Source organism: Anopheles coluzzii, chromosome 3 (genome assembly GCF_943734685.1).
Source record: "Anopheles coluzzii chromosome 3, AcolN3, whole genome shotgun sequence".
Classification (NCBI taxonomy): domain Eukaryota; kingdom Metazoa; phylum Arthropoda; class Insecta; order Diptera; family Culicidae; genus Anopheles; species Anopheles coluzzii.
Window position 1 is genome coordinate 32,398,835 of NC_064671.1, and position 26,587 is coordinate 32,425,421.

At 45.0% G+C, this 26,587-nt stretch overlaps 1 protein-coding gene and 1 non-coding gene across 8 annotated transcripts in view; both read left to right on the plus strand.

Moving 5' to 3' along the window:
• Positions 1–26,587, plus strand: part of LOC120957068 (protein sickie) — a 303,567-nt gene that overhangs the window by 139,771 nt on the left and 137,209 nt on the right. For all 7 annotated transcript variants that reach the window (XM_040379025.2, XM_049610522.1, XM_040379019.2 and 4 more), the window contains 2 exons: positions 20,048–20,174; positions 20,785–20,932. In XM_040379025.2, coding sequence (XP_040234959.2) covers positions 20,048–20,174; positions 20,785–20,932 — 275 coding nt within the window. The remainder of the gene's footprint in view (positions 1–20,047; positions 20,175–20,784; positions 20,933–26,587) is intronic.
• Positions 10,051–10,121, plus strand: Trnag-gcc (transfer RNA glycine (anticodon GCC)). The gene has a single exon. It is a non-coding gene; the product is annotated as a tRNA-Gly (tRNA).

The following is a 26,587-nucleotide window of genomic DNA, read 5'->3' on the forward strand; positions in this document are numbered from 1 at the left end:
ACCCGGTTTTGTTGAAACGCTGTTTGCATTATGCTGTTGTCTTTGCCCGCTTCAGAAGATGTAACCAGCAAGGACGCGGGAAACTAAGAAGAAGGAAAAGAAGTAGAACCCGTCCAAAGATCCATCACGAGGCACTCATCTGGTCTGGCACAGGGTTTCGTTTTGGAGCTGTTGGCAGAAATTGACAAATCTTCTGCCAACGTCTGCCGCTGACGATCGAGCCCGACTGCAAAACAGCAAGCGAGTGCATCGGAGGATGCCCGAGTTGCATGGTATTGCTTTTGTCCGCCTTAACCGCAACAGCAAACACCCGCAAAAGGCCGAGGAGTGATTTATGGCCTTGCAGTTAATTGTTTGTTGTTTGTGCCTTTTCGCGCATGTTCAGCGTTGCGCTGATGTCCCTCGTTCGGGTATTCCCCCGAAAAAAGCACAAATCGCGTGATCAACCGATAGTTGTCCGCGCCAAATCGGAACGTCACGGCGAACCACAAAAAATAAGAGTGTTAAATGAAGATTTGTTTATTTGGCTTAATCAGTTCAGTGATCTTGGTGCGCTCGGTAAAGCATTTGCCAATCTGTCCTGTCGTCCTGTCGATCTCCAGCATGTTTTGTAAACGTTAGCAGAAGTTCCAATAAACCTACGGAGTGCTCAACTCGGAGTGGTGTAGGAAGTAAGTCCGAGTGCAACAGTGTCTGGTACAACAAGGTTCAATAAAGCCATCATATCTCATTCCATTTCGCGTGTGTTTGTGTGCAGCTAGTGAGAGCGCTTAATGCTTCGCGTCATCTTCGCGGAGGTCAACTGTGCAGTAATTAAAAGCCAGCCTTTCCAATAACGCAAAGTGCTTGAAATTGATCATCAGTGAAATCTTCCATTCGCGATCGCACATCGCGTGTTTCAATTAAGACGAAGTGGTGTTTGCGCTCGGAGAAGGAGAAGAAATTGTTACACAATTGCTGTCCCATCGTGTTCGTAATTAGTGTGACTAAACACGGCTCCATTCCAAGACTACACGGACAAACTGGGACATCGACGCAGCAAACGGTTGGAGCTTAGAAGAGTGTAAGTAAACAATTGAATGCTCTGCTGGTTGCAGAGCATCATACAACTTTATACAAAGCCAATTCCTGGACTAGGGATTTGTATCTTCAATTTCTTACCTCCCCGAATTCATTGCGCGATGTCGGATGCGGAACTATTCGTCTTTGTGGACTTAGCCTTTCGTCTCGCACACCTTTGTTCGCGTCACGTCGGAGACACGGACACAATGTCCGTGTGCCGTATGCACCGCAGGTCACGCAAGTCACAGCATGAGATAGTTTACGAGCAACCAGCGCCAGTGTTGCAGCAGCAACAGCACCCCAGCTCAACTACCTTTCCGTCCATTATTGTTTGACTTACTCCGGCAGGTCGTGATCTCTTGGTGCCTGCTCTTGGTCGTCTGGTGGCTTTCACCCGCCCAGTCACTGGCTCGGTGCCTTTTGGCTACACCGAAATAATGCAGAAATAATCGCTAATGGTTTGGCCGCCCGCAAGCCACCCGCGCGAGATCGGATCGATCCAGGCAGTTCTCCTTCGTACAGGCGAGAGTGATCTAAATTGACGCTTCATGAAGCGTGTCGGATTTCAATTCAGTCGCGCTCTTGCTGTGGCGGCTATTAGAAGTCTCCAGCTGCTTCCGAAAGCAAATAATGGTGCAGCGAAAGAGAAGTCCAACGGAGGTCTTCTCGGTGGTGTCGGCAGTGAAAAAAAGATTGCATAAAATATATCACTCACGATCACGGTGGTACATGAGACGGTGCAGTGCTTGTTATAGCGTTTTATCGTTTGCTATGAGTGGGATGAAACGATCGTATCTAATGCTACTTAAGCTTATGGGCACGAGATTACGATCTAATCGGAACTTGTTAATGCGGCCGATCCGTGCACAGGGTGAAGTGTTTTGTTCGGTTGACAACCGTTTCTAAAGCAATTACCGAGCGGTGTAAGGAAGCTCAATGTATCTATTTTGTTCGTTGATTTATATAGCAATAAGCAATGCCCTTTAAAAAGCTCTTGTATTGCTTTAGTGCAGAAGGTCTTCTTGGGAATTTTGAAAAATTTTGAATACCAACAAATGAAAGTCCAAATCTCTTGAGTCCTTCTAACTACGATGTTAAAGCATTGAAATTCAAATATTGCATGTTGAACACAACTTGTATTTAATTATTGCCAATCTCCTTGATATGCTATTTACCCCGAACAATACAAAATTAATCTAACATAATGATACTAATTTATTTGCCATCCCCTATCGAACATCTACGATCAAAAGTAGGACTTACTGTGGACGACGAATCACGTGCCGAACGTGAGCATATCCATTCAGCGAACGGTATTCGGGAGTTTTCTTTTTGTTTGGACCTCGCCACGACATTGATTGCGTTTCGTGTTATGTCTGTGCCGGTTCCGGGACAGATATTGTAGCCTCTTCCCGTACCATTCTGCTACGTAATGAGCCAATGAATGGGGACTTAAATTATTGCTTATAAGTTTTTAGCGAACCCTCCTCGCCAGCGAATATTATTTCAATTACACCTCCGTTACCGGCCACGTATGGCACACTCCTGGTACACACTATTGTTTCCTCCGCCCTGCCAAATATGGCGAATGGCATTTTCGGTGGACCTGTGTTGGTGTCTGACCGGTGACAAACTTACCACCAAGTCGCGTTGAACCATTTGTCTTGGGTACGGCAAACGATTTTTGTTTGTAAGGGCCTCGTGCATGTCCAACAAAACGGGCGCAAACAGGAGAAAAGGAGAATCGTTCAACATTCCGCAATCACACACAACACCACACGACAACACATTGTTGCTACGGGTCGCGTGTACACAACACCGCGCGTTGCGTCCAAGCAAGCGATGATCGTGGTCGTTTATCCTGCGTTTGTTTCGTTGCGTACCAAAAATGCCGTGCCAAATAAAGCACCAAAAGGTTCAGGTGTGAAGATGGGTAGGAAGAAAGCAGACAGTAAATTTGCTGTTGCCTCTTTTGTCCTTCTTGGGAAGAAAAACGTTTTAAAATCTTTTTTTTTATTATCATAAGAAGAAGTGCGACAACCATCCGGGTCATACTAATGAGCGTGGCAGGGTGGCATGGTTTAGGTTGTTCCAAGAATGTGTGACATCCTCCACCCCAAAACGATACGCTATCGATCGAACACGGAGCAATTTATTTTTATTAACCCCCAAAGTCTCTAAGCTGCTTCCACTGCTAGCTCCCACTGATCGCGACCACCCGTTCGTGTTGGTCGCAAACGCAGCGGACGCAGTTTCTTTCGCTCAAGTCGTTCTATTGGTCATCGAAAAGCAATTTCCGTTCGAAACGGATCTCGATCTCACACGCCCAACAACGCCCGGGCTTTATTTATACACAAACACACGTTTTTTTCTTCTTTATACGCCAACATATGTTTATGCCTTCCCGCGATCACTCGTCTCGAGACGCGCTCGTTTAAAATGTTAATGATAATAGTATTGACTTCTTCGCACAAGCCGCCGCACAGCGTCCCAACCCGTATGACAGTGTTGCGTGAGAATTCTGTCCTTGCCTCGGAGACAGCAGCAGCAGTGGACCCACGGGCTACGACCCACCCACGAGGAGTTTAATGTAGGCAAATAAATTCCATCGCAAGCCTTCGTTACTCATCTATAGTGGTTGTGGTGGAGGGAGCTTGGCGAGACGGTTGGATGAAAAAAAAGCCCAATAGGTAATGGCATTATTAAACGGCAATCGAATATTGTTCAACATCATTAAAAAGACATAAGTTACCCCTAGTCGTTGCGCTGTCGGTCCAAAAGGAAGATGCATTTGGATCGCCGTGGCTGAAGTGAGATCTTTTTTCTTTTCTGGTTCAATTCCAGCCCAGGAGACGTTTTTCGAAAGGAAAAAAAGGCAATAAAGATATAAATTGGGTATTAAAAATAGATTAATGTTACGCGTATTACATAATTTTAGGCTTATTGAGTGCAAATATTGCATAATTTTAGGCGAGTGTGTCTAAACAAAAAGTAATGATGAAAACTCTTAGAATAACCTCAATATTGTACTAAGTAATTTCGTATCCACCAGATTCTGTCCTTGTTGTTGGCTGAATAGTGCCTTTTTATAGATTCCCACTTCTCTCTACACCGTTCAAACCCCCTTTTGAACCGTTTTTCATGGTCGAATTAAACAAGGGACTATCCCAAGAGCTGAAACCTCTTCCCGCGGATGAATCATAACCAGCCTCAGCGAGCGAGCTAGCGTCCTACGATCGCGAGACCAAATGTTTTGTTTCGAACCCCGCTCGAACAATGTTGTAGACCGCTCCGTTGTAGACCCATAATGCTGCTGAGTGTGCTTGTTATGTTTATCGAAAAAAGAAAAGCAAAGGAAGAGGAATAGCATATCCAGCATATCCATAGCGACCTCTCGAACTCTCTCGGCTATCTCACCTCGTTCGCTTTCCACGGATTACGGCTCATCTCGTGGGGGGTTTATTATCATCTCGCTCTGGCTTGCCGTTGCATTCTACAAGCTTCCCTATGCACTCACACGGGGAACCTTTGCTTGTTTAGGATCTGTTTGGTATAAAGAGTGAAATAAAAAAAAAAACATAAACACACGCTGACGTCTTGGATAAAATGCATCCTCCAATTCTTTCCAGCGTTTGCTTCGGTGTGTTCTTTACCGGCTCTTTATCGACAGTGTCATAGAGAAGAGAAATAATAGGCAATAACTTATTGTAAATTCACCTTTCGTGAGACGCGGGAAACCGTTTCGGCGGGCATTTCGGAACCAACGCCTCGGTGGCCTAGCTGTGGCGGGAGTTCTTTCGTTCTTCACCATTCCTTGAACTCCAGTCGATTCGAAGTTTTGTCTGTCGGCACGGCGGGTAGAAGAATGAATAGAATGCAGAAACAGTGCGGGAGCGGTTTTATTTGTCTATTGCTATTCTGCCGCCTTACGGGCTGCCGCTTCTAGCCTTCTTTTGCAAATTTTGGGTTGGTTGGTGTGGAGTGTCCAGGCATTGGTGTGCCCCCGGGGGTAAAGGGAAATATTTATTCACCGTTTGCAAATCAACATTCGCGAAATTTTTGCCGCCTCGTTGCGGTCGTGATCCTGGCGGACTTTGCATGTGCCCGCTGCTTATGATGCACACACGGTACAGACATAAATTTATACTGCATCTTCTAGTGTGTTTGTGTGTTTTGGCCGAGCTTTTCGAGCTTTTCGTGCTACCACGGTGGAGTTTATGCATAGCGCATGAGAGAGAGAGATTATTATTCTGGAACGACATTCTTCGGGCGCGACGGTAGTAAAATATATTTCCGGACCACTGTCGATACTATTGAAATCGTGATAGCGGCGTGAGTAGATTGGATGCTTAGCATTGGATGGTGTTGAAGTGTATTTGCAGCATATTTGCAAGGCTTGGTGAAGTCACGAGGCTTTGTAGACATATTGAAATAAGAATCTTAGCCATATTTAGTGAAAATTGTGATATCAACTGAAACGCTTTCTAGTAAACTGCCTGTATTATATGTTCGTCGTTTAAAATGGTCCAAGTTTACAAATTTTGATGTCATCAGCTCAAGTTTTTATTAAGGATTGCAGTATTATTTTAAAATGTTTTGTAATTTTTAACTAATAAATTGTGATATTAATAGTATCCCTATTTTTTCATTAGCTTTTAGTATGTACTGATCGTTTCAAATCAAAAATCTTTTATTTTGTGATTTCATCTGACACACTCTCATGCCAATGGCTTTTATTCTTTGTTGATAGTTTGTAATTCACTATAGTGGTAGGAGCTCGGAATCGGACCTACCCGATTCCGATTCCGTGTTCGAAATCAATTCCGGAGCCGGTTCCGATGCTGGAATTGATTCCGATTTCGGAGTCGATTCCGGAACCGATTCCGGAGCTGGTTCCGGAGCCGATTCCGGAGTTGAATCCAGAGCCGATTCCGGAGTTGGTTCCGGTACCGATTCCGGAGTAGAATCCGATCTGTTCCGGAATCGATTCTATTATCGGAATCGGCTCCGGAATCAGAATCGTCTCCGGAATCGGAATCGACCTGGGAATCGCAATTTGCTCCGATAACGGAATCAGGCTTGACTCCATAAATGGAATGTTTAAATTGAAATAAGAAGTGTGGTTAGCGAAATAAGTCCGGGAATCTCCATGTGAATAGATCATTTTCAAGTAAATTTTGATTCTTTGCCGCTATCAACACGTAGCATCATTGGACTCAAACGCCTATTCCTATGAAGATGCCGAAACCGACTCTGTTTCGAAGCCAATTCTGATTTCGGAGTCAATTCTTATGTCGGAGCTGATTTTGATTCCGGAGCCAATTCCGGAGCCGATTCCGATTCCGGAGCCGATTCCGATTCTGGAGCCGATTCCGGAACCAACTCCAGAGCCAATTCCGTAATGGATTCCGGAAACTGATTCCGGACCTACTTCCCGGAATCGATTCCAGAAAACTTCGGAGCTAGCCGGATTCGATTCCGACGAAATTTTCATTTTTCCCATCACTAATTCACTATCAATATCATTCGAAGCTTTGCAATATTTATTTCAAATGTTGTGATACCAACTGATGCACTCTCTCCATGACCACGCCAAAGGAGATAGCTCAAACTCTTTTCATAAACCACTCAAAACTAACAATTCATACACACACACACACTCACATATCATCCGCTATCTCACCCCGGGCTGTCATAACCTTAAACAAAACCCACATCGCATCAACAAATGTAACGACCTTTTTTCTCTTTCTTTGCCATAAAATGTTTTATATCGTCCTTCACCGCACCGCGGTGAACCATTAATATCCGTCCGATGATGCTATTGAACGTGCACAACAACGGACACATACATCAGCCGTGCATTTTACGCGCGCCACATCATCAACCATAAAGCACCACCAGAGACTCGCGTTTTAGCGGCGGCAACATCACCGCCCCATCACCACAGCAAACAAATGCTCTTATGCTCCATTCTATTAACCGAGACAAATGCAAATTTTTCATCCACCTTCCTGTACACAAACTCATCCACCTTCCCCCTGTTCATCTCATCTGCCTCTTCTCCCCACAATGAAGACGTTTGCCATGTTGGTTGGTCCCGCGAGACTCCTTTCAACGCTTGTTTTGTCGTCCGGACGGCCACGCTGGTTATCACCGTTTCACACTTTGTCAGCAATGTTTTACCACCTCCTGAAGAGCTGAAGATGAATGCTGTGATGAAACGGCAAAGGAAGCAGCAGGGGAAATGCAAGGATCCCGCAACAATGCACCGATATATCAGCAAGCCAATAATATCTGCAGTCTGCGGAGGACTTCTTTCCGGGCGACAAGGGGAGTTTTAGAGCAATTTGGATAAAACGAGACCACCCCTAAACGTGGTCCACAACGCGCAATCCGGCACGGTTGCTGCGTGAAACCGAGGCGAGCAAAATGGCTTTCAAAATAAACCATGTACACCTTTCGGCGGGTCGCCGTCGATAACCGGCCTGCTGGAAACTGTAACCGCGCGATATCGCTTAGCCACCAACATGTCCACCAAAAACGTGATCCGTTTAACCGCGATACAAACAAAAAACAGAGCGATGTGGCAAGCGTGTAGTTTTGCGACAATTGCGGGACGCACGGCGGGATACCGACCGGCCAAAACCGACACACATACACCCGAGTCTGGGGTCCCCGGGAGTCATTGTAAATTGGTTAAGATAAATGGTAAAAACGCGTGTTTCCCAAAAAGCGCCACTGGAAGCTGCGGGGAGGAGTGCCAAAGTGCAACTCGATACACTCCCGCGGGTAAACGGACACACGGAGGGGCGATGTGTAAGCGATGCGATAGTGTGGACCACACATAGATCCCCGCGCGGTGTGGTTTCTGTATTAGGGGTGGGTACAGCAGCCGCTTGTTGTGCTAATGCAATTTGTGATCGAACAGGCTCTATCGGGCATTCAGTGTGCACACACACACACAACGGGCGGCATTTATGTTGTACAACCAACGTACATAGAGCAAGCAAAAAAAATGAGACACGGAATGAGATCGCGCTTTTGCAGCTACAATATCCGTAATCGAGCTGCGCTAAAAGACTTTCTTTGTAGTTCTTTGCCGGTGCAGAAAATTGTGGCATTTAGCGTGGGTGAGAGCAGAACGACAAGCAGAAAAGGGGAGAAAAAACACACTGGATACAAAGTTCATTTGGATAACTTCCTGTAAACAGGCGCGGGATCTTCTCTGAGGCCACAATGTTGTGCAATTGTTCCCTTATTGGTATACTTTTATCTGCCACCATAAAGGTAACCCATTGAGAGTGGGGAGAGAAAAAAAGACAAACATGAATGAATCCTACCGCAGATCCCACCATCACGAAGCGAGTTTTTTTCCTTACTCGCGTTTCCGATAAAAGCCATTTTAAATTGAGCGTATAAATCGAAGCGAAAACTGATTCCAGTCGGGGTTAATATTCGGGCCTAAAAGCTACAACTTCCCGAGTTTATATTGCCGAAAGTTGTTCCGGTAACGGGTGCTCGTAAAACGCTCACACTTCTGCCGTCGTCCGTGTGGGTGGTGGCAATTGATGTTGTATTTATATTTTATTCGATCGTAAATTTGATAAACTATCGCACCGCGCAGCAACCGCGTTCTGGTAGTGGTCAATAAACGTCCTGCCAAATGAGCTTATTAACGAGCTCACAAGCAGGCCTAAACGGTCTATAATTGCTCGGTTCGTAAATCCTTTTAAATACTTTCGCTCGCCGTTGATAGTGCCGTGCTGATATGAAGAACACGTCTTCACCTGTTTGCCAGTCGGCTTATGTCATTGTGCGAAATCGTAGCTTTCGTGTGTGTGACAGTTGTACCCAGGAGACTGTGATTGACACCGGGCCGGCAGCCTTTGACAGAATGGGATTAACCGCCTACGGACAGCGGCAGTTTGGCGGGTAAAACGTAGACCAATCAATCGATCAAAGCATTAAATCCTACAACAAAGACAAAAACATCAAAATCCCAAGCTCTGTTATTTTGTCCTCTTTTCCGCATAGCGCTATTAAAAGATATCAATCCACCTCACCTCTTCAAGAGCAGGGAGTTGGTTCGATACCCTCGCCTGTTGAGCATCGAATTTCACCTGATAAGCTCCCCACCACCGGGTACACCACAACCAAACAGCGTCGTTTGGTATCACAAATTCTTCCTTTCCCGAGAGTTGGGAAATTAATTATACGCAGCGAGAAGAAAGCAGCAAGAATAAAAAACGCAGGTCGTTGTTTTGGGACAGGAAAACAAAACAAACTACTTGAGTGCCTCGAGCACAAGCGCATCATTTCGACCGTAATCGGTAATCGATGGCGACGTTAAACACGCCAATTAGCATGCATTAAATCGAGCTCTGGCAATGGGGGGAGACGTCGACGAATATCGAGGACGCGAACATTTCTTTACCATTTTTCTTCTACCCTCTGCTACCCGTCTGCCCACTCCAAAATGGGTCGAAATCGATGTTGGAAAGTTTGCATTAATCACCGTGTATAATTTAAATGGTTCTTTTTTTTAGTGTCGCGACAACAAGGGGAAGAATGCTTGGGATATCTTGAAGAAGGTTTAATGCATGTTTTCCCCCCGTTTTGAAGCAATTCGAAGCGTTCATTAGTTGCAGCAGGGGAGAAGTGATAAGAACGCATTTCGATAAGGTCGTAAGCTCGTTAACACTCGCTGTTTCGAATTCTTTATGAGTTTGAAATTAGCGGGCACGAGTCAGTTGGATGCGATATAAACAATCAAAACGATAAAAATGGAAGACAAACTCTTTTAGGATCGATGATACAGGTGAACAGCAGTACAATAAACTTTGTTGTGAAAGGAAGCAATCGTTTCGGGATCTCTATAAAAAGATCGTAGAGATGCTTTCCCATCGCGGAGTGGAGCTTAGATGCGGCATGGTTTATTTTTATCGCACAGCTACAAACGAGTTTTACTATTGCACTCTTCATCGCGCATCGGTGGTTCAGTGGTAGAATGCTCGCCTGCCACGCGGGCGGCCCGGGTTCGATTCCCGGCCGATGCATTTGAAGAAGATACCTTTTTTAATTGAGGAGAGAAATTTGAAGCTTACTGGTGTAAGACTGATTTAAAAATATATTTAAAAAATCAATATAAAATTATTTAAATTAAGTGGTACAAAAACTACAATGTGTTTACAGTCCATTTCTCTCTTGACGTAGCAAAATAACAAGAAGCTTTAATTACTATATCCTGTGCAGCAGCATTATTTTACCCATTTTCTCGGGAACAAATTTGTTGTCCCGAAGGCGTCGTAAAATTTGCCTTTCGTCAGGTAATTTTGCCTTTCCCATTCGTGCCAGTAAAAATTACGACTGTACATAATTACCGATTTTCTGTCATTATCTCCCAGGTTGCCCCGGTGTAGAACTGTGTCTTTTGCGCAGAACCCACTCACACGGCAGTTAAAAACAAAAACAAAAACCACGCATTCCTTCCGCGCAGCACATCAGAAATCACTACTCGCGAACGATTAAGCCCCCCCTGGGCCCCACGGTTGGGTATGGCTTGCTGCGTATCTCGCGCGCACCCGAAAAGCGTTTTTAATTGTCGCGCCTTTGCCTCATTATCGCGAAGTGGACAGTGTGTCTGAGTGTGTGTATGTGTGGAACAACGGTGGCGTTAAAATGCCCGCCAGTAGCGTACCGGTTGCTGCGAATTATCACCCGGTTGACCTTCTTCTCCGCTAGCCACTCAGCGTATGCGTGTGGTGAGTCGGCTTAATCCAACGGATTGCTGAGCGCGCACTTGGATGACTTCGCTTTGGAGGAGCCGGCTGGATAATTTACGTATTTTGTTTATTTACCGCAAGGGTTTGTTGTTCCTTCTGAGTTCCAATCTTAACGGACTGCAGGAGAGCTTCATTAACATGCCGCCTGAAGGGTAGAAAACACCCCCTCTCCAAATGGCTGATACTGCTGCTGCTGCTGCTGGAGGACGGTGGCAGAGGACTTTTCGTCACCTTGTGGTGTTCTCGCAACGCCAATATCACCGGCCGCCACCGCACCGTTGCGCGGCGACCCTTTCTCCCTTGAACGGCCGGCGCCCAAAGCCAAAGCCTTCACTGAAGGAGGGGGGAACTAGCGGAGGCATGCAAAAAAGATATTTCCTTAAAAGGGATTCGGCGCATTGAGCCGGCTCGAGAAACCAGTCCGTCACTCACACCGAGGGGGCTGCGCGCGCATATAGCGCCTGCCAGCGGGAAGGACACACACTTGCGATGTGCCGTCGACGTGTGCGCAATTATAGCAACCGTGACCCATTTTCAGGATACAACAGGGCGCTCCCCCTCCCTTCTGCTGGCCGCAAGATGAAGTCACAAAGCTTCAGAGAGGGAGAGAGAGGGAGAGAGAGAGAGTATTTGGTATGAAAAGGGCGATGGTTTTGGTTTCGGTGCAATCAGTGTGCCCATATCTACCAGAAGCTCTGTTGTTGTTGTTACTCATATACCTCTGGTGGACATAAAGAAGGAGAGATGTCTCGTGAAGGCTATAGGCAACAGGGAGAAGGTGTCGCTGGACGCGGTTTTTAATTTGCCGCCCGTGTGAGGTACCGTTAAGAAACCCAACGGGACACACACACACTCACACTTTTGATTTCTGCAAAGTCACAGAGGCATCACGAATTCCGAAATTACCCAAAAAGAGCGTGGTGGACGTGGCCCCGGAGCTTAAGAAATAATAAGATATTTTCTTTAAGATCGATCCCAAAAAAGGTTATCATGAGCGAGTGAGGATGATTGTCAGCTGAATAGAGCTTTGCTGAGGAATTGGAGAATTGGGGACAGTCACACAGCGCCAATGTCCTCACAGACCGAGGGCCGTTTCTCAATTAAAGTGCTTAATAAAACCATACTTCATTTGGTCGCACCGTTGCTGCAGCTTCTGCCCATTTTTCTTTTTGGGAACGATCGCTTGGATCACGCTCAATCAACGTTCGTTCCATTCAATTAATGCACTTTCGCCTGGCTACCGTTTTGTTCTTCGTGTGTCTTTGGTCGACTTCTGGAGTGGTTCGGGAGAGGTTCATCGCCAGAAACGGTCGTAGGCGCGTGTACTATTCTGCTTGATCAAATCAACTCTGCACCCAACGGTGACCTCACCCGCCGGGTGAAGGTCGTGTCCCTCAGGAACGGGTCATCAGTACAATTTACGTGACTGTTGTTATTGTTGCTGCTGCTGCTCCTGCGCTGGAGCTACACAACCCAATCAAATCCAATCGAACTCCACTCCGGCCCAGCAAATAAGTTTCTGGCTAACAAACTTGTTGTACAATGTTGTTCGCCCTACCGCACTTTCGTTTCGGGTGGTCTACTTGGGATCTACAGGAGGAATGGGCCCTAGCCTGATCTACGTGACTCTGTGTGACAGGGAAACACGGGAAGGAAAACTTTAGCAAACTACCATCGGAACCAGGGCAATAGTGGCTTTTGTGAATCGTAAAATATTGGCTTCCATCAAACTTGTCGTCGTCGGGTCGTACCCTTAAGGGAGCTCTACCTCCAAACAAACTGTTTTCATTGAATAAACATCACATTTCTTTTGCTCATTGAAGCTCGCCTTAACGCCAGCAAACAGAACGACTCGAAGCAAAACTAATATTATGCAAATTGCTTTTATTTAATTACCGCGCATAACTTTTTCCTAGCGTACCTTATGCTCGTTGCGCAAGAGGAGACCCTTTCGGACGCAGCTCGGATTGGGCTTCGGGCCCAGGAAAACTTTGCTTCCTGCTGATGAACCTCCAGGACCACGAGCAAAAGTTGAAGGAAAGTTGCTTTTCTTTTTATTCCCCGCAGTTCCCGTCTGGAACTTTACCTATTTCAGGTCCTCAAACGATTGGCTATAAATTATAATGTATCAAATAAGAGGAGGAAGAAAAAAACGAACGCGTGCTACAAAGACGCCCACTTCCTTCTTGGGACGTTGGCTCGTTAAGCCGAACCAATGAGTAGCCTTTCAATTAGCAAACGGGGTAGCTGGACGGCGCCATTTGGTAACCTTTTGCACAAGGGCGGGATTTTCGTAAATGTCTGGAGAAGTGGTGATTAGCGGTACTAAACTAACAGTCCATATACCTCTTACCACTACTGCTGCCTTCTAAGTGGTTAGGTGGCTATAAATTTGGGACGCTACAAAAATGTGTTTATTCGCGTTTGACGATAAAGTTCCCCTCAAAAAAACCTCACTCCAAGGTTCTGCGATATTGGAGTTCCGCTAACTAGTCCGCTAAAGTCAACGCGTCCGTTATTATCGGACGGTAGTAAATTTCGGTAAAGGGTACGAGGGCCCCTAAGTTAAGTATAATTATTCTGTCAACTCGCCCATCCCATCCGCTCCGCTACCAAAGGCCACGGTCATTTCTAATGGTTCTTTAATCGGGCGCGCGCGGACTCGCTGGCCCGTGATCAATGACCGGGTGACCCACATTTCACGTCTCCCGAGCGAGACAGCCATACCCATTCAATCAACCTTTGAAGCTCACACACCTCCAACAAAATTAACAAGCCGATTTCGAAGGGTATGCTTACCCGATCGAAGATCGCTATCGCGAACTGATCAAGCCTCGGAGCCTGTTTCGGCGGTGATTGGTGTGATTTCACTACCAAGTTCAAGCGGGTTGTCTGAGACTCTTGGTCCGATTCGTATCGGACAAAAGCGCACGTACAGGGTTTGGGGTTTTGTTGCCTTGGAGTTCGCACCTTGGAGGCTGTAATTCAATTCCTGCATCATTATTCGCCATAACCATAACCGAAATGTCGCACAAAGGTTGCTCCTTAAGGGTGGGTAAATCCGTGCTGAAATATTGTTCAACGAAGGTGAAACAGTGTTCCGGCGAAACTTGAAGGCAAATTAAGCCATCAAAACCTCTCCAAAGGGTGTGTACCGCGCTTTGCCTTATCTGGCTATGTTTCCTTCAGAGCTTAATTAACGTCTTCATTTGTGGGATGTTTCTGTCGAATCAGTAGGAACCCAATTATTGAACATTCGTTCGAACGATACGAATCTTTCCATTCTCACCGCAACAGTCGCTAACTTATATTTCCGCCAACAATCGATAACAATCTGTCTCATTTGTGGGGAAGTTGGTTAAACAAAATGATTTAATCAAACACGCTTCCTCCCCACTGGTTCGTGCTGTTGGTGCCTCACCAGCAACAAAGTAATCCTCAGATCTGTGTCAATTCTCGGCGATGGTGGTGCAGGTCACGTCGCCCGGGCGTGACCTCATCAAATGATGCTTTCGTGCGGAAGTTGTGTCGCACCACGATGGCGCGAGCGCTCTCACCATCCGCCAGCGAATTTGAATTAACGCCCATACATTCCAGCCGGCCTGCAAATGGGAAGGATGTGTCCTGGCCTAAATTCGCTTTGCCGGGGTGGAATTAATGTAGTGACGGAAAGTGCCTGTGAGGATTCTCCTGTCTGTAAGAACCGTACCGGATGTCCCAGAGCAGAATTACTGTTGCGTATTCGTGATGTCTATGTTGGTGTGACACCTTACATCATGAATTACCCAAATGCGTATCACCACCGAACCTTAACCTAGCTTTGGTAATTTACTTCCACGCCGCCGCTTGGGAATCGAAACCGAGAGGCCTCAACGCTTTCAGAACGTGACTTCAAGATCACTCTTTTTGTGCTTACGGTGTTGCTGATGATGTATCCACCTCAGATCTAATTATCATCAAAAGAACCCCCCCAGCACAAGAATGCTGATGGGCGGCTTTTACGAACGCATAACTGAGATTGATTGGCGTTCCGGTTTGTTCGCACATCGTCACGTCAAATGCTGGAGCGGGGTGAGCTGTTGTTACCTGTGATCTTTGCTTGGCCCTTGCTGATATCCACCAAAAAGGATTCCCACGACGCAGTCCGTGTGTCCTTTCTTGGGTCTTTTTTCTTGGATGAACTCAAGTGGTATAACCTGAGAGCTGCGGCATCTTTTCCTCTTCCAAACAATCGTGAGTTGTCAATTCCAAAAAGCTCTCTCTCTCTCTCTCTCTCTCTCACTCTCTTTTCTCTCTTCTGGAACGAATGTAGAGCTCCAGCAGCGATGCAATTCCTTCGCGCATGGGCAAGAGCGATGGTGGTGTACGCATTTGTAATTCTAATTTCTGCAAACCGGACCCAACCATGCCGATCTGTTGCAAAGGGGAGCGCTCATGAGCGCTTAATAGTGCCAGAGTTTGGGTTGAACCTGCGGTGTGTGGTGCACATTCTGCCGGAATGTTTCATCTTATTTTGATTTGTGGCGGCGTGGTGGCGGTATATGACCCGATGGTCGTTGTTGTTTTGTTCGCCGTGACTCACCATTCCATCCGCCCGATACACACGCCCCCGGTCGTGTCGGATCGGAATCCCTTTTACATCGTGTCGGCTAAAACCCGCCACCGGTTCCTGCACCGTCATCCGAACCGGTCAGTGACATCTTATATCACACGCGCCCTTGTTGGAGCATTGGTTTCGTCCCAATTGTAGAAGGTCGCCTGGATGCGGCTGGGATCGCGAATGTGATAGCGCTTCTCGGAAAGTGTTGTTTCCCTTATTCGGGACACTGTCTCGTTTCTCTCCCTTGGGCCGGTTTAACATTCTTGGCCGTTGTTCTTGCAGCGGGAGGCAGCGCTCTGGTTATGGTTCGTGAATGACCATCGTTCGACACGTGGTTCGTGTCCAAAAGGTCCATTTTAGGGACCAGCAACGCGGCTGCAGTTGTCTGCCCAGAATGCCTGACGGGAGTGAGCGGTGCATCGTGGCTAGTAGGGTGAACTAAAAATAGATTCTGCTCCCCTTATAAGAGCATGATGTCTTACAAGGAAAGACTTGCCAGATCATATGTCACACGGTGTAGTGAAAGCAACATCATCCAACAATAGCCAACATCTTAAGAGATTATGAATATTTAACTTTTTGTTTTTACATCATTTCTAATCCTTGTAAAACAGAACAAGAATTGTACAACTGCTTTGAGCAATATCAAACAATAGTCGCCCTACCTTTACACAAGAAAACCCTCCCCACCAAACTGGACTGAAAGGAATGCCAAGTACCGTACAGCACCAAAGCATCCTTATAAGGGCTTGATCGCGATCTCTCGCCACCATCAGCTTCGTGTGGTGTGCAAACAAAACGAGCCCGATTATGGAAAAACGCGCCCCAAAAACATGCTCCAGTTTGCGTGATACCACCCACCCCCGACCAGACTTCTTCGCGAAAGCTTTCTTCGGGTACGGGCGAGACCCAGTCCCCGTGTCTAGACAACACCGAGCGGGATGATGCCGTATTCTGAAGTATGGTCCGCTTGCTCCTCTCCTGCTAGCGCCCGAATCATTCAAACACGAGTCTGGCGAGACCCCAAAAGCATGTTTGTTTGTTTGGTTCTCGATGGTGGTAATTTGTCACTCAAGTCGCACTCAGGAACCTTCCCTGTGCGCGGCGGGGCGATTCATTCATGGGCCAAGTCTCTAAGCGCAGTTCGCGGGAAGATTAATGGACGATCGACTCGAAGGAAGGGCCTTCGTCACTACGACGCGCGTCTTGTTGGCTTTGGAGTAAAATGGGGGTTTCTACTACAAATAAGTGTCTCTATTCCTGGGGTTTTTTTTTCCCTTCTTCATGCTTTTTTCAAGAGGATATTGCTCCCAGAAAATCAGTACCCATGGATGAAATGGATAGTTTTTGTCTGGTTGATTATTATTGCATACCGTGATGGGGCATGATGGATCTTTCCGCCTTTTGCCAATCAAAAAAGGAACTCATGTTTGATGTTATTTAACAAGCGATCTGTGGCTGTTTTTTCACCCCTTGCGGTAGTTACCCTTCTCCAGTTGATGGAGGTGAGGAAAAAAGGGTCGGTAGGGTCGGTTTGAAATCAATCACCCCGTGATAGTTGGCTTTTGCTAATTCGTAACCATTCATCAAAGCTTGCTTTCGGGGTAAGCGATCGGTGGCATCCCCTTTTTACCTGCGTTTGTAATAAATTCATTTGATTTGTTAATCAAATTGTTTCCTTGTTGGATTCAATGAGGTTTGACCATAAACTTCGTACTTTATTACGTCAATACGCTGGCAATATGTTTGTGCCTGCCAGTGCTCATTAAACTATTTGCACAAAGGAAGCTAATAAAAACCTTCTTAACGCATAGTAACGGCAGTACTTCTCACTAGAGACTATTTTGGAGGGTTTTTTTTCATTTTTTGCAAATCTGTGTCACGCTATGCGTACATAAAACGTGCGTCACCACCGAAAGAGACCGAAAAGTATGTGCCAAATGCCATCTCGGAGGAATTGCGGGCATTTAATTTGGCGAACGGTGGCGCCCAAACACATCTCTGCGTGCGCTCGCAATTTTGCCCGGCAGTGCTTTCGTTTTTATGAGCGCAATCATCGGCCAATGGCATACCATTTTTTTGCAGGTAACCAAAAACAAAATTCCACCAAAAAAAAGGCAATTTTTGTTTTTGTTGGTAATATTGACTATGCAGGTAGACGGAACGAACGAATTGCAAAAAGATGCCATTATGGAGCATACCATCGATGTGGGAGCTCTTTTTTTTTGTTGCTTAGAATCAAGGTATACCATTATACCACATCCCTTTAGCCGGCTGTCGGTTGACCGGAAAAGGTGTATTTAGGAGGGCGAAATTGGGTTCTCACCTGTCCCTGGCAGAAACGGCGTACCGCAGACTGAATTCATAAGCGAAATCGATGGAATAGTTGGTGCGGGGTTTGATGGTTTGCTTCTGCGATCTTTTGCGCGGGGTGGTTTTGCATTGCTGCGCTAAACGGAATGAGCACCAGACACGCCACCAGATTCTGCTTTCTGGCGTATACAAATCCATCATCCGTTTCCGATTTTTTGTTGCTACCTTGGAGTTTGCCTCTTAGACGCGGACAAACTGCCAGTTAGAGGTACACAATAATCATAGGTTTTTGTGGATTGAAATTTTGGAATTATATCCATAGCGAAGTAACAGTACCTTCTAAGAACTAGAGCAAAGATTCGAAGTGATTTGAATATATGTATATCAAAATTCATGTTTCAATCAGGCATGAGGCTTAAATGCTTATAACATATTTGACAAAAGGTGATGTCTGCATTTCAAATTCGCGTTTAAAGCCAAAAAATGTCAACTTCTGACTGATGTGAAACCTAACATTTAGCATGAACCTGACCTTGAAAGGACTATGAATAATGGTATGATGCTAATCACAACTCATTTGTGTGCTGGAATACGTTCATTGAATAATCTACTGCCCATGCTGACATTGATGTCACTGTTCACTGTAGTTCCTAATCAACGAACCGGAACCACCTTTCGTACATTTCCAAGCCCAACACAAAACACGTCCATTCGTCCTCTAGACATTCAAATTTAGCTCCAACAAAAAAAGGCTCTCCTCAAATTTCCCCATTTTCTGATAAGCCAACGGATCCATCAGCGCCAACTCTTAACGTAATGAAGATCTCATCGCACTTCGCATCGCGCCGGTGAAAATTAAGTGTAATCAAAATTGTATCAAAACAAAACACTCACCCCGCCCCAATCTAGATTTCCATTTCGCGCTAACCGAGGCGTGAAATTCATGGCATGCTTTAATGAATTAAACCCGCAATTCCGATGCATACACTCTCGCCACTCTTCCGTGGTAGATCTCCCCATCAGTGTGTGTTCGCAAGTACACCAGATCGAGTGCTGCTCCAACAATGATCGTCATTAACTGAAGCTCACTCACAAGATGATGTATCACAAGATGAGTGTGTCATTTTTGCATTTGCCATTACCACCTTCAGGCGTGATCCGTACTGGAACGATTATTAGTGTTGTAGCTCGCACACTCCGCCTTCATGACTTTATGGAGACTGCTGTCTTCCGCTTTCTGGCTCCCATTGTCCCATGAAAAAGTATGCGAGTGTGGCAAAGAAGTGGCGACAGAAAAACCACGCACCACGACACGGATGGATGCGTGTTGTCAGCAACTTGTTCGATTTTGTACTTTCTTGTCCTTTCTTGTAACGCGCATCTGGTGCACTCTCCCGTTTGCGCTGTAATGCAAGTAACGTTGGAAGAGGCGATGGCGTAGGGTCGGTGTGTGAGAATGATGGATTTTCTCCTGCTTGCGTATGAAGAATGAAGTGTGTTTGCAACAGTTGTCACTGCAATCTTCATCAACTTGATTGAACAACGGTGAGGGAATTCCGTACTCTTTCCATTTCTTATGCCGAACTAACAGTGTCCGTTAGATGTCAATCAGCCTTGCCTTAATTGCGATGAGATATTTTATAATTACAACTCCATCATCGACTGCAGCAGTACATTGAGTCATTGGAGCGGTGCTGGATGACTTTATTTACGAAGAATTGGTTCAGTAATACATTGGTGTCGTGGTACTGATCAAGAAAAGGGACAAATATCATATATTCATCGTTCAATTTGGTTATTGTTCTGACCATCTCTTGATCATGCCTTTGAAACATGCTAAATGTCAACATAACAAACAAACAATTTTAATCTGTTATTTCTACTAACGTCATCATCTCATACTTCCAACAAAACCCTTTATTAGCCCTGTGCTTTGCGTCATCCACACAAATTACACCGTTTTGACACACAATGCGAGTAACAATCCTCATGTCATTAAAAGATTCTAGGGAAACACAATTAAAAGCCACATGTTTTCAAGCAGCACACCATCAATGAGTCAATGGCCAATTCGTTACAGATCGCTGTGACAGCATGCACACAGTACAGTAGAGTCGTGCCGTGACAGATGATTCATGTTCTCCGTCCGCCTCCGACGCACACATTTGGTGCAATTGTGTACGGGGTTCAAAAATTGGATCCTATTTTCCCAAATAAATCATAACTAATCCATTGCGCTTCTAATATCGATTCGTTCTCTTTCTCGCTTTCTCTTCCCTCCCCGCAGTACGATAACGTGAACGCGTGCCTCACGGTTCTGAAATTGCATCAAGTTGGCGGCTTGGAATCGGTCACCCCGAATGACATCTGCAGCGGACGGTTAAAGGCGGTGCTGTCGCTCTTCTTCGCTTTGAGTAAGTATTAAAACTTATTTTATCGTAGTACGTTTCCCATTTATGTAATTTGAATAGTTTGGAAACTAGATTTAGTTTCAGATTTTTTTTTTTTATTCAGGAGTAACGGTCCAAAAAGGCCGTATTGCTTAATAGTTTCAGATTTTATAAGAGTTTCATTTTTCTGTTGGATTTTTTCTTAATCTTAATAATGCAAAATAGGTAATTAATTTTATTTTATTAAAATTTTATATAATTGTCATAACAACGTACTTCGAAAATGAATACTTCGTGTTGTTTTGAATTTTACTGTAAAATTTGAATTGCCCAGTGCTATGCACATTGCATACAACAAGGCGTCAAACGATAAAAACGGTAAAACAGCAAACAGGTGTGAAAGCGCCCTCTGTAGTCGATTCAAGTAAGCTACACATTTGAAGAAATTCCACCAGTGGCGCAAGTGTATATATTTAGCCAAGACAAGAGCCTGTCGTTCGGCAAAAAATGGAAAAAAGGAAAATCAAGGCGGCTGTTTTATCGTTTTATTTATAATTTTTTTATTCAATTTCTTATTTTTATTGTAATATCATTTTGTTATTTAAAACCCGTATTTTCAATCATTTTTGCACAGGTCGATACAAACAAGCGACGAAGCAGAAATCTTCACTACAGCTACAACCACCGCAACTGCACCAGCATCAGCAGCAGCAGCAGCAGCCGCCCCAGCAGCATCAAACGAAGGTGGAAATCCATGCCGTCCCAGCCGATATGACGAATCGGTAAGTGAATATAGCATTTTCATTAAACTACTAGATACTGGCAGTATCTGCTGTAATAAAATACCCAACCAATGGACAAAATGAGTTTGAAATGTAAATTATGTTGTAACGGGAAGGGACGTACACCACTACAATCTCTCCAGAGATTACTCTAAACTCAGCTCCAGTAATCTTCTCTCCACAAACAATACTCTACGCTGAGTTTGCTGGTGATGCATTGAAATTCTTCTCCCCCGTGTTAAGCATCATACGCGAACAATGCTCTCCATTGGCAACCCCTTACGGTTCGATATTTGCAAAACAAAACGATTTAAATGCGACAACAGGACATGAAAGGGTTTGGTTTGCGTTTGGTCGTTTTGTGGTTTTCCGATGGTGCAAAGTTTTGCCTTCAAACAAGTTGAAAAGCATTCCCATCGGAGCATTGCTCCCGAGGGTGAGATGACCCTCGCGATAGTTTCAGTGGCGTTTATCGTCTCCCTGCTTTGATGGAATGTGTTGATGGAAATTTCAGTTCGAAACACTTCTTTGTACATACAGCGGTTGGAAAATTATATTACAGCTACTATCCGCTGCAAGTCACGTTCCTTGCGGCATGCAGTTACTTCCGGCATGTAGCTGCAATTTAGATCGACGATAGTGTGCATCGTTTCTATCGTTCTGCTGTACGTAATTTGCATGCCATCGATAGCCTCCTACCAAACTCCTGATGTTACTACCAAAGGTTCTTGGTCTGGTTTTGTGGATCCACGTAGAATCAATGCACTATCTCTGCCATCCATCTCGTCGGCACCTTGCTGCATCGATTAAGGGAACTTCAGGCTTCATACCATCAAACATCAAACCACACACTCACACAAACACTGAACATCTGCATCAATTACGCTTAATTAACCTTCAACAGTAACGATTGCAACCGGCTTGCAAGGACCTTAAACAAACTAATACACGCTAATACAAACTAATTTCACGCCTACATTCACGTGCACCGGGTGAAAGCCATACGGATTATGCTTTTACCGTACACAAACAACCATTTCCTTTTTGCCGGTTTTCCCTCTGATGCGCTGCGTAAAGTAGCCGAGGCATAGAAGCATCTTTCTGTTCTGATGTGATTTTCTTTCGATTTTCCTTCGACCATCCTTCGTGCTTCGTGATTGGATTGTGTTGAGCCACACTTTCTTTCTCCCAAGTACACACAAACACTTGTGTGCTGATTTGGGGAGCGTAGAAACGAGCCTACCGCACCTACACACACAAACAAACGAAACGCTCCTTTTTTTACCTCAAACGGTCCACCAAGTAGAACCATAAAAACCATTCTCCCCTTACAAGACTTCGCCGTTCGCTGGACGCAGATGTTTGTAGTTTATGGTTCTGAACCTCCCGTGCTCGGACAGGTCGGGCCTGTCTGCCTCGGTTTGGGGAGAGAGGTTTAAATTGTATTTCCACACGCATTTGTAAGGAAATACCGTACCGTTCGCTGTTTGCAAGGGAAAATTGAGTGTGACAATCCTACTTTGGCGTACACCGGGAAAGAGGCGCTGTAGGGGAGCAAAAGGTGATACACTGTGTTGTCCTTTCGTTAGCCACAGGGGCTCCATCGAATGATCGAAAGCCTGATTCGGAGGGCGCGTAACAAGCGCGTGTTTACCTCGTGGTCTCAAACTCGTTTGAAAAGATATCGAACGATGATGATGAGCGAAAGGAAAATGATTTTTTTGCGTGTGTGTGCCATTTCGGTGGCAAGTATTCTTGGACTTCCCGCAGGGCGTTTGTTTTTTTTTTTTTTTTTGGGGAGAAAGTTTATCCCCTCGTTGGAATAATTTCCGATATTCCCTTTTTTTTGCTGCCACCATTTTGCGTTCCTGTTTGGGCCGGGGGGGGGGGGGGGGGGGAGCGACCAGGCGTCATGTTCTTGGGGAGAACAACTACTGCGTGCTACATCAAGCGTACGCAAAAGACATTCGTGCTGCATCAGTGACAAAGAAAGATATTAAACTCGTAAACGATTGCTAAGGAGGGTTTCCCCAACATTCTAGAGTAAGGATGAAACGATGCTAACGGGAAGTTTTGTGTGTGGAAAATGTGTTACCACGATTATCGATTGATAATCAGCGCACATTGTTACTGCCCAGGAGCAATGGGGGAAACGAAAGCGATAAATCTAAAACCGTGCTGTAAATAAAGTTTGGTTCTTATTTATTTTAAACTGAATGGAAATGAACAAAGATGTACAAATTGAAATTGACCAATAATAGGAGATAAACTGTAGATAAAAAGCTACAAATCAGTCGTTCAATATGGTTTTGCAATGCGGATTGCAGCTCTTTAGGCGCAAACCACTCGGAGCAATGAGTAGGAACAACGCAAGCGAGGAACCCTTCAAATCGGGGTTTGTTTTTCAGTTCTTTTTCAACAACAAATTGATACACCAGACACAATGTTGCACTTTTTTTTTGCTTACGTTTAGAATCGCCCCATTCAGCCATAAAATTGCAATATGATGGCCGAAAAGGATTAGAGTCCCTCCCCGCACCAGGAGCGTTATGTCAGCTGTTGTTGCTGCTTTAAAATTTTATTTATGAGACCAAACGGTTGTACTGGTCATAAAAATGGCTCTATAGTTTACCTCCAAAAACACAAATAAAGTACCGTAAACGGTAGCAAAAAAAACTGAAAGCTCACAAAAACACACAATTTCTTGTCGATAGAGCTGACCCAGCTGACTTCGGCGACCATTGGCAGGACGATGATCGGAAGTAAACTGCACACCCCGGACATGGTAATTAAAAGCGTTGCCGTAATCCTTCTCCCGAAAAGGATAGATTGTCGGAAGCAGATACTCGTTCGTGGTCTATATAGAAAAGTGGGCACACAAAAAACGAGCCGACCGTTTCCCCCATATCCTGTCGTACTGGATCGGTAATGGCTTTTACAGTCGAAAAATGTAAATTTATTCATCGGCATTCACGCTTCACGGAGTCCCGGGTGCTGTTCTGTTTCGGTATTTTTCACTGGGGAAGCGTACGCCTTCTGCATAGCGTTAGTTTGGCTGTAGTGCGAGGTTAAAATTTATTACACCTAAATGGCGACACACGCGTCGTTCGGGGGGTTCGTGTTGCACCCGGCATAGAAGGTCCATCAGCCATTGGCAGGCGGCAGCGTTTGTTATAACTCATATGAACCTGGTGCCACGTGCCCCAATCCCAAAAGTATTGACCACGAACGCAGCTTTGAAGGTTTGAAACTCATCCTTCCCGTAACGATCGATCTTCATAAGTTTCAGACTTGATTGATTAACGTACGACGGCACTCCGGTGTGATAAATGGTGGTTTCGAGATTCGTCAATTATGCACACTGGTGGTTGTCTTAGGGCGGCTACCAATTTATTGGGTGTTAGGGAAGAAGCAAAAACTTTGCCCGCAAGTACAAGTTGCTAAAGATTGGTGGTTAAGGAAACACTTAAAATCTTAGCGCACGACACGTGTACGCTAAGACGAAGACAAATATTGGCCCAGTCTCGGTGGTTGCTTCTAAGGGTGTGTGGCTGGTGTGTCTGGTTACTTGTTACGGTGTGGTTTCGTCCGAAAGACGCACCCTCGCATTCTGTAGGAAAGAATCGATTTTCTAAGAATCCTGGACGACTTTTGCTACAATATTAGTACCTCGTAGACCTCGTTAGAGTGCCTCAGAAACGAAATTATAGACACACGTTTGCACAGTAACTCCGGAAGATATCGCGGTGTATCCTGTGTGCTCGATAAATAATTTCTAATGGTTTCAGGAATACAAGGGGAGCATATAGAGCACGCTACACTGTAAGCATGGGTTCGTTTCGTTCGCTGTATCCTAGAACCGGGCATTACTTCCGGCATTATCCCTAAAGGTGTTTGCTACAACGCAGCGCGGCTAGAACCGACACTAGTGCGCTTGGGGGTGTGTCAATGTAACGAAACAGAGATAGAAAGAGAGAGAGAAAAACAGAGAGAGAGAGAGCATAAATGCAAATTCAAACTCGGCTGTTTTGTGCGTTGGATGGTGGGAGACAAACGAGAAGTCCACCGGGAGCCCTGGAAGTGGTAGCAAGGACATAAATCTTGTAACCCGCACGAAAATCCTCAACCATTTACGCACCCAAACAAACAAACAACCGAACCGGTCGAACGCGCACACTCATACTTCTGTTGGGAAGCGTCAGTGTAGGTGTGTGTCCCCACGCACACACACTCACTAAGATACTGTTAATGTACCGAATTTTGAAACCTCCCCGTTTTTGAGAGGGAGCATCAGTTTTCGGCTCCCGTTTGCCGGTATTATTTGATGCGTGAAAAAGGATATTCGTGGCGTGGTGTGGCAAGGTCTCCTACATACGAGCAGGCCGCGTCCGTAAATCATGTCCCATGTGGCACGGGCCCTCCAAACGGTCTCCAGTTCGGGTCATTCTGCCGTTTCGCTCTCCCAATTTTGTCAACCCGTAAGGTGGTGATTGGAGGGAGTTTCCTTTCTTACCAAAAAACTAAGTACCTTTAAAGCCTTCGCTCTCAACGACCGAAAGTAGAAAAAGGGGTAGATTATTAAAGAGTGTGTTTTTTGTTTGCCTTTGATAAATGTACGCACTGTCCTTCCCTCCGCCTCCTCGACCAGTACCTCCCACGGGACACGAGCAGCCAACTCTCGGAGGAGATTTTTAAGGCCAAATTAGTGCAGTTATTATCGCCACCATGTAATCTGGAACCATCGTTGCGGGGCGTGTTTAGCTCCTATTTCCTCGCTGTAGAAGAAGGAGGAGGACGCCTTGTCGTTTTCCCTACTTATTCATTAGTGCTCTTTATCAGGAAAATGCGTTACACTACCGTAAAATTGTATCCTCGAAGGTCAGATAAAAGGCGAATCTACTTGGGCCTGCTCTATTAAGTCACTATCATGATTATTTTATTTAGTTGTTATGCGTTGCAAGCGTTTGAAAGGGTTTGAAGCGAATGACTGAATGACTTCTCTGTAAAATTTTTCAAATAATTTCAATATTTTAATGTATGATAACTAATATACAACCGGTAAAATACAGAAAGTATGTTATTTTATTACAAAAACGCCTATATCTATGCATTATTTGTAACATTTTATCCTTAAGCTAAAATTCAAGCTCAACTCGACTTCTTTTATCAAAAATAGCAAATAATTGTTGAAATTTATGTAATATCAAATGATAAAAAGAAACAATAAAATAGCGCCCACTGTTCTTCTAAGAAAATCTGTTCATAATTGGGCAAGTATTATCTAAAATGTATTCAATTAAACGATAAAAACGCCTCAAGTTATGCAATTTACATTCAAATCAACTCTTTTCAAGATCTACTCGAGTTTTATAATCCAAAATAGACGATCATCAAAGAACATAGGCTCTATAATGCGCTAGCTCAGCTTGATAATGGATATGAAGTATATCTTCAAAGAACGTCATTCAAAAAACCCGATGATGGAATTCGTTCTATCCAACCCCGTATCACAATTGAATCATAAAAAGGGCATATGGAAATTTTTATTACATCCAACATCATAAATCAGTCTTCTAGGGCTGGTTAAGAATCGTTCTCGCACTCTTTCACTATGTCTTGGGGACGCACTCGAGACTGGAAACATTATTTCATTGT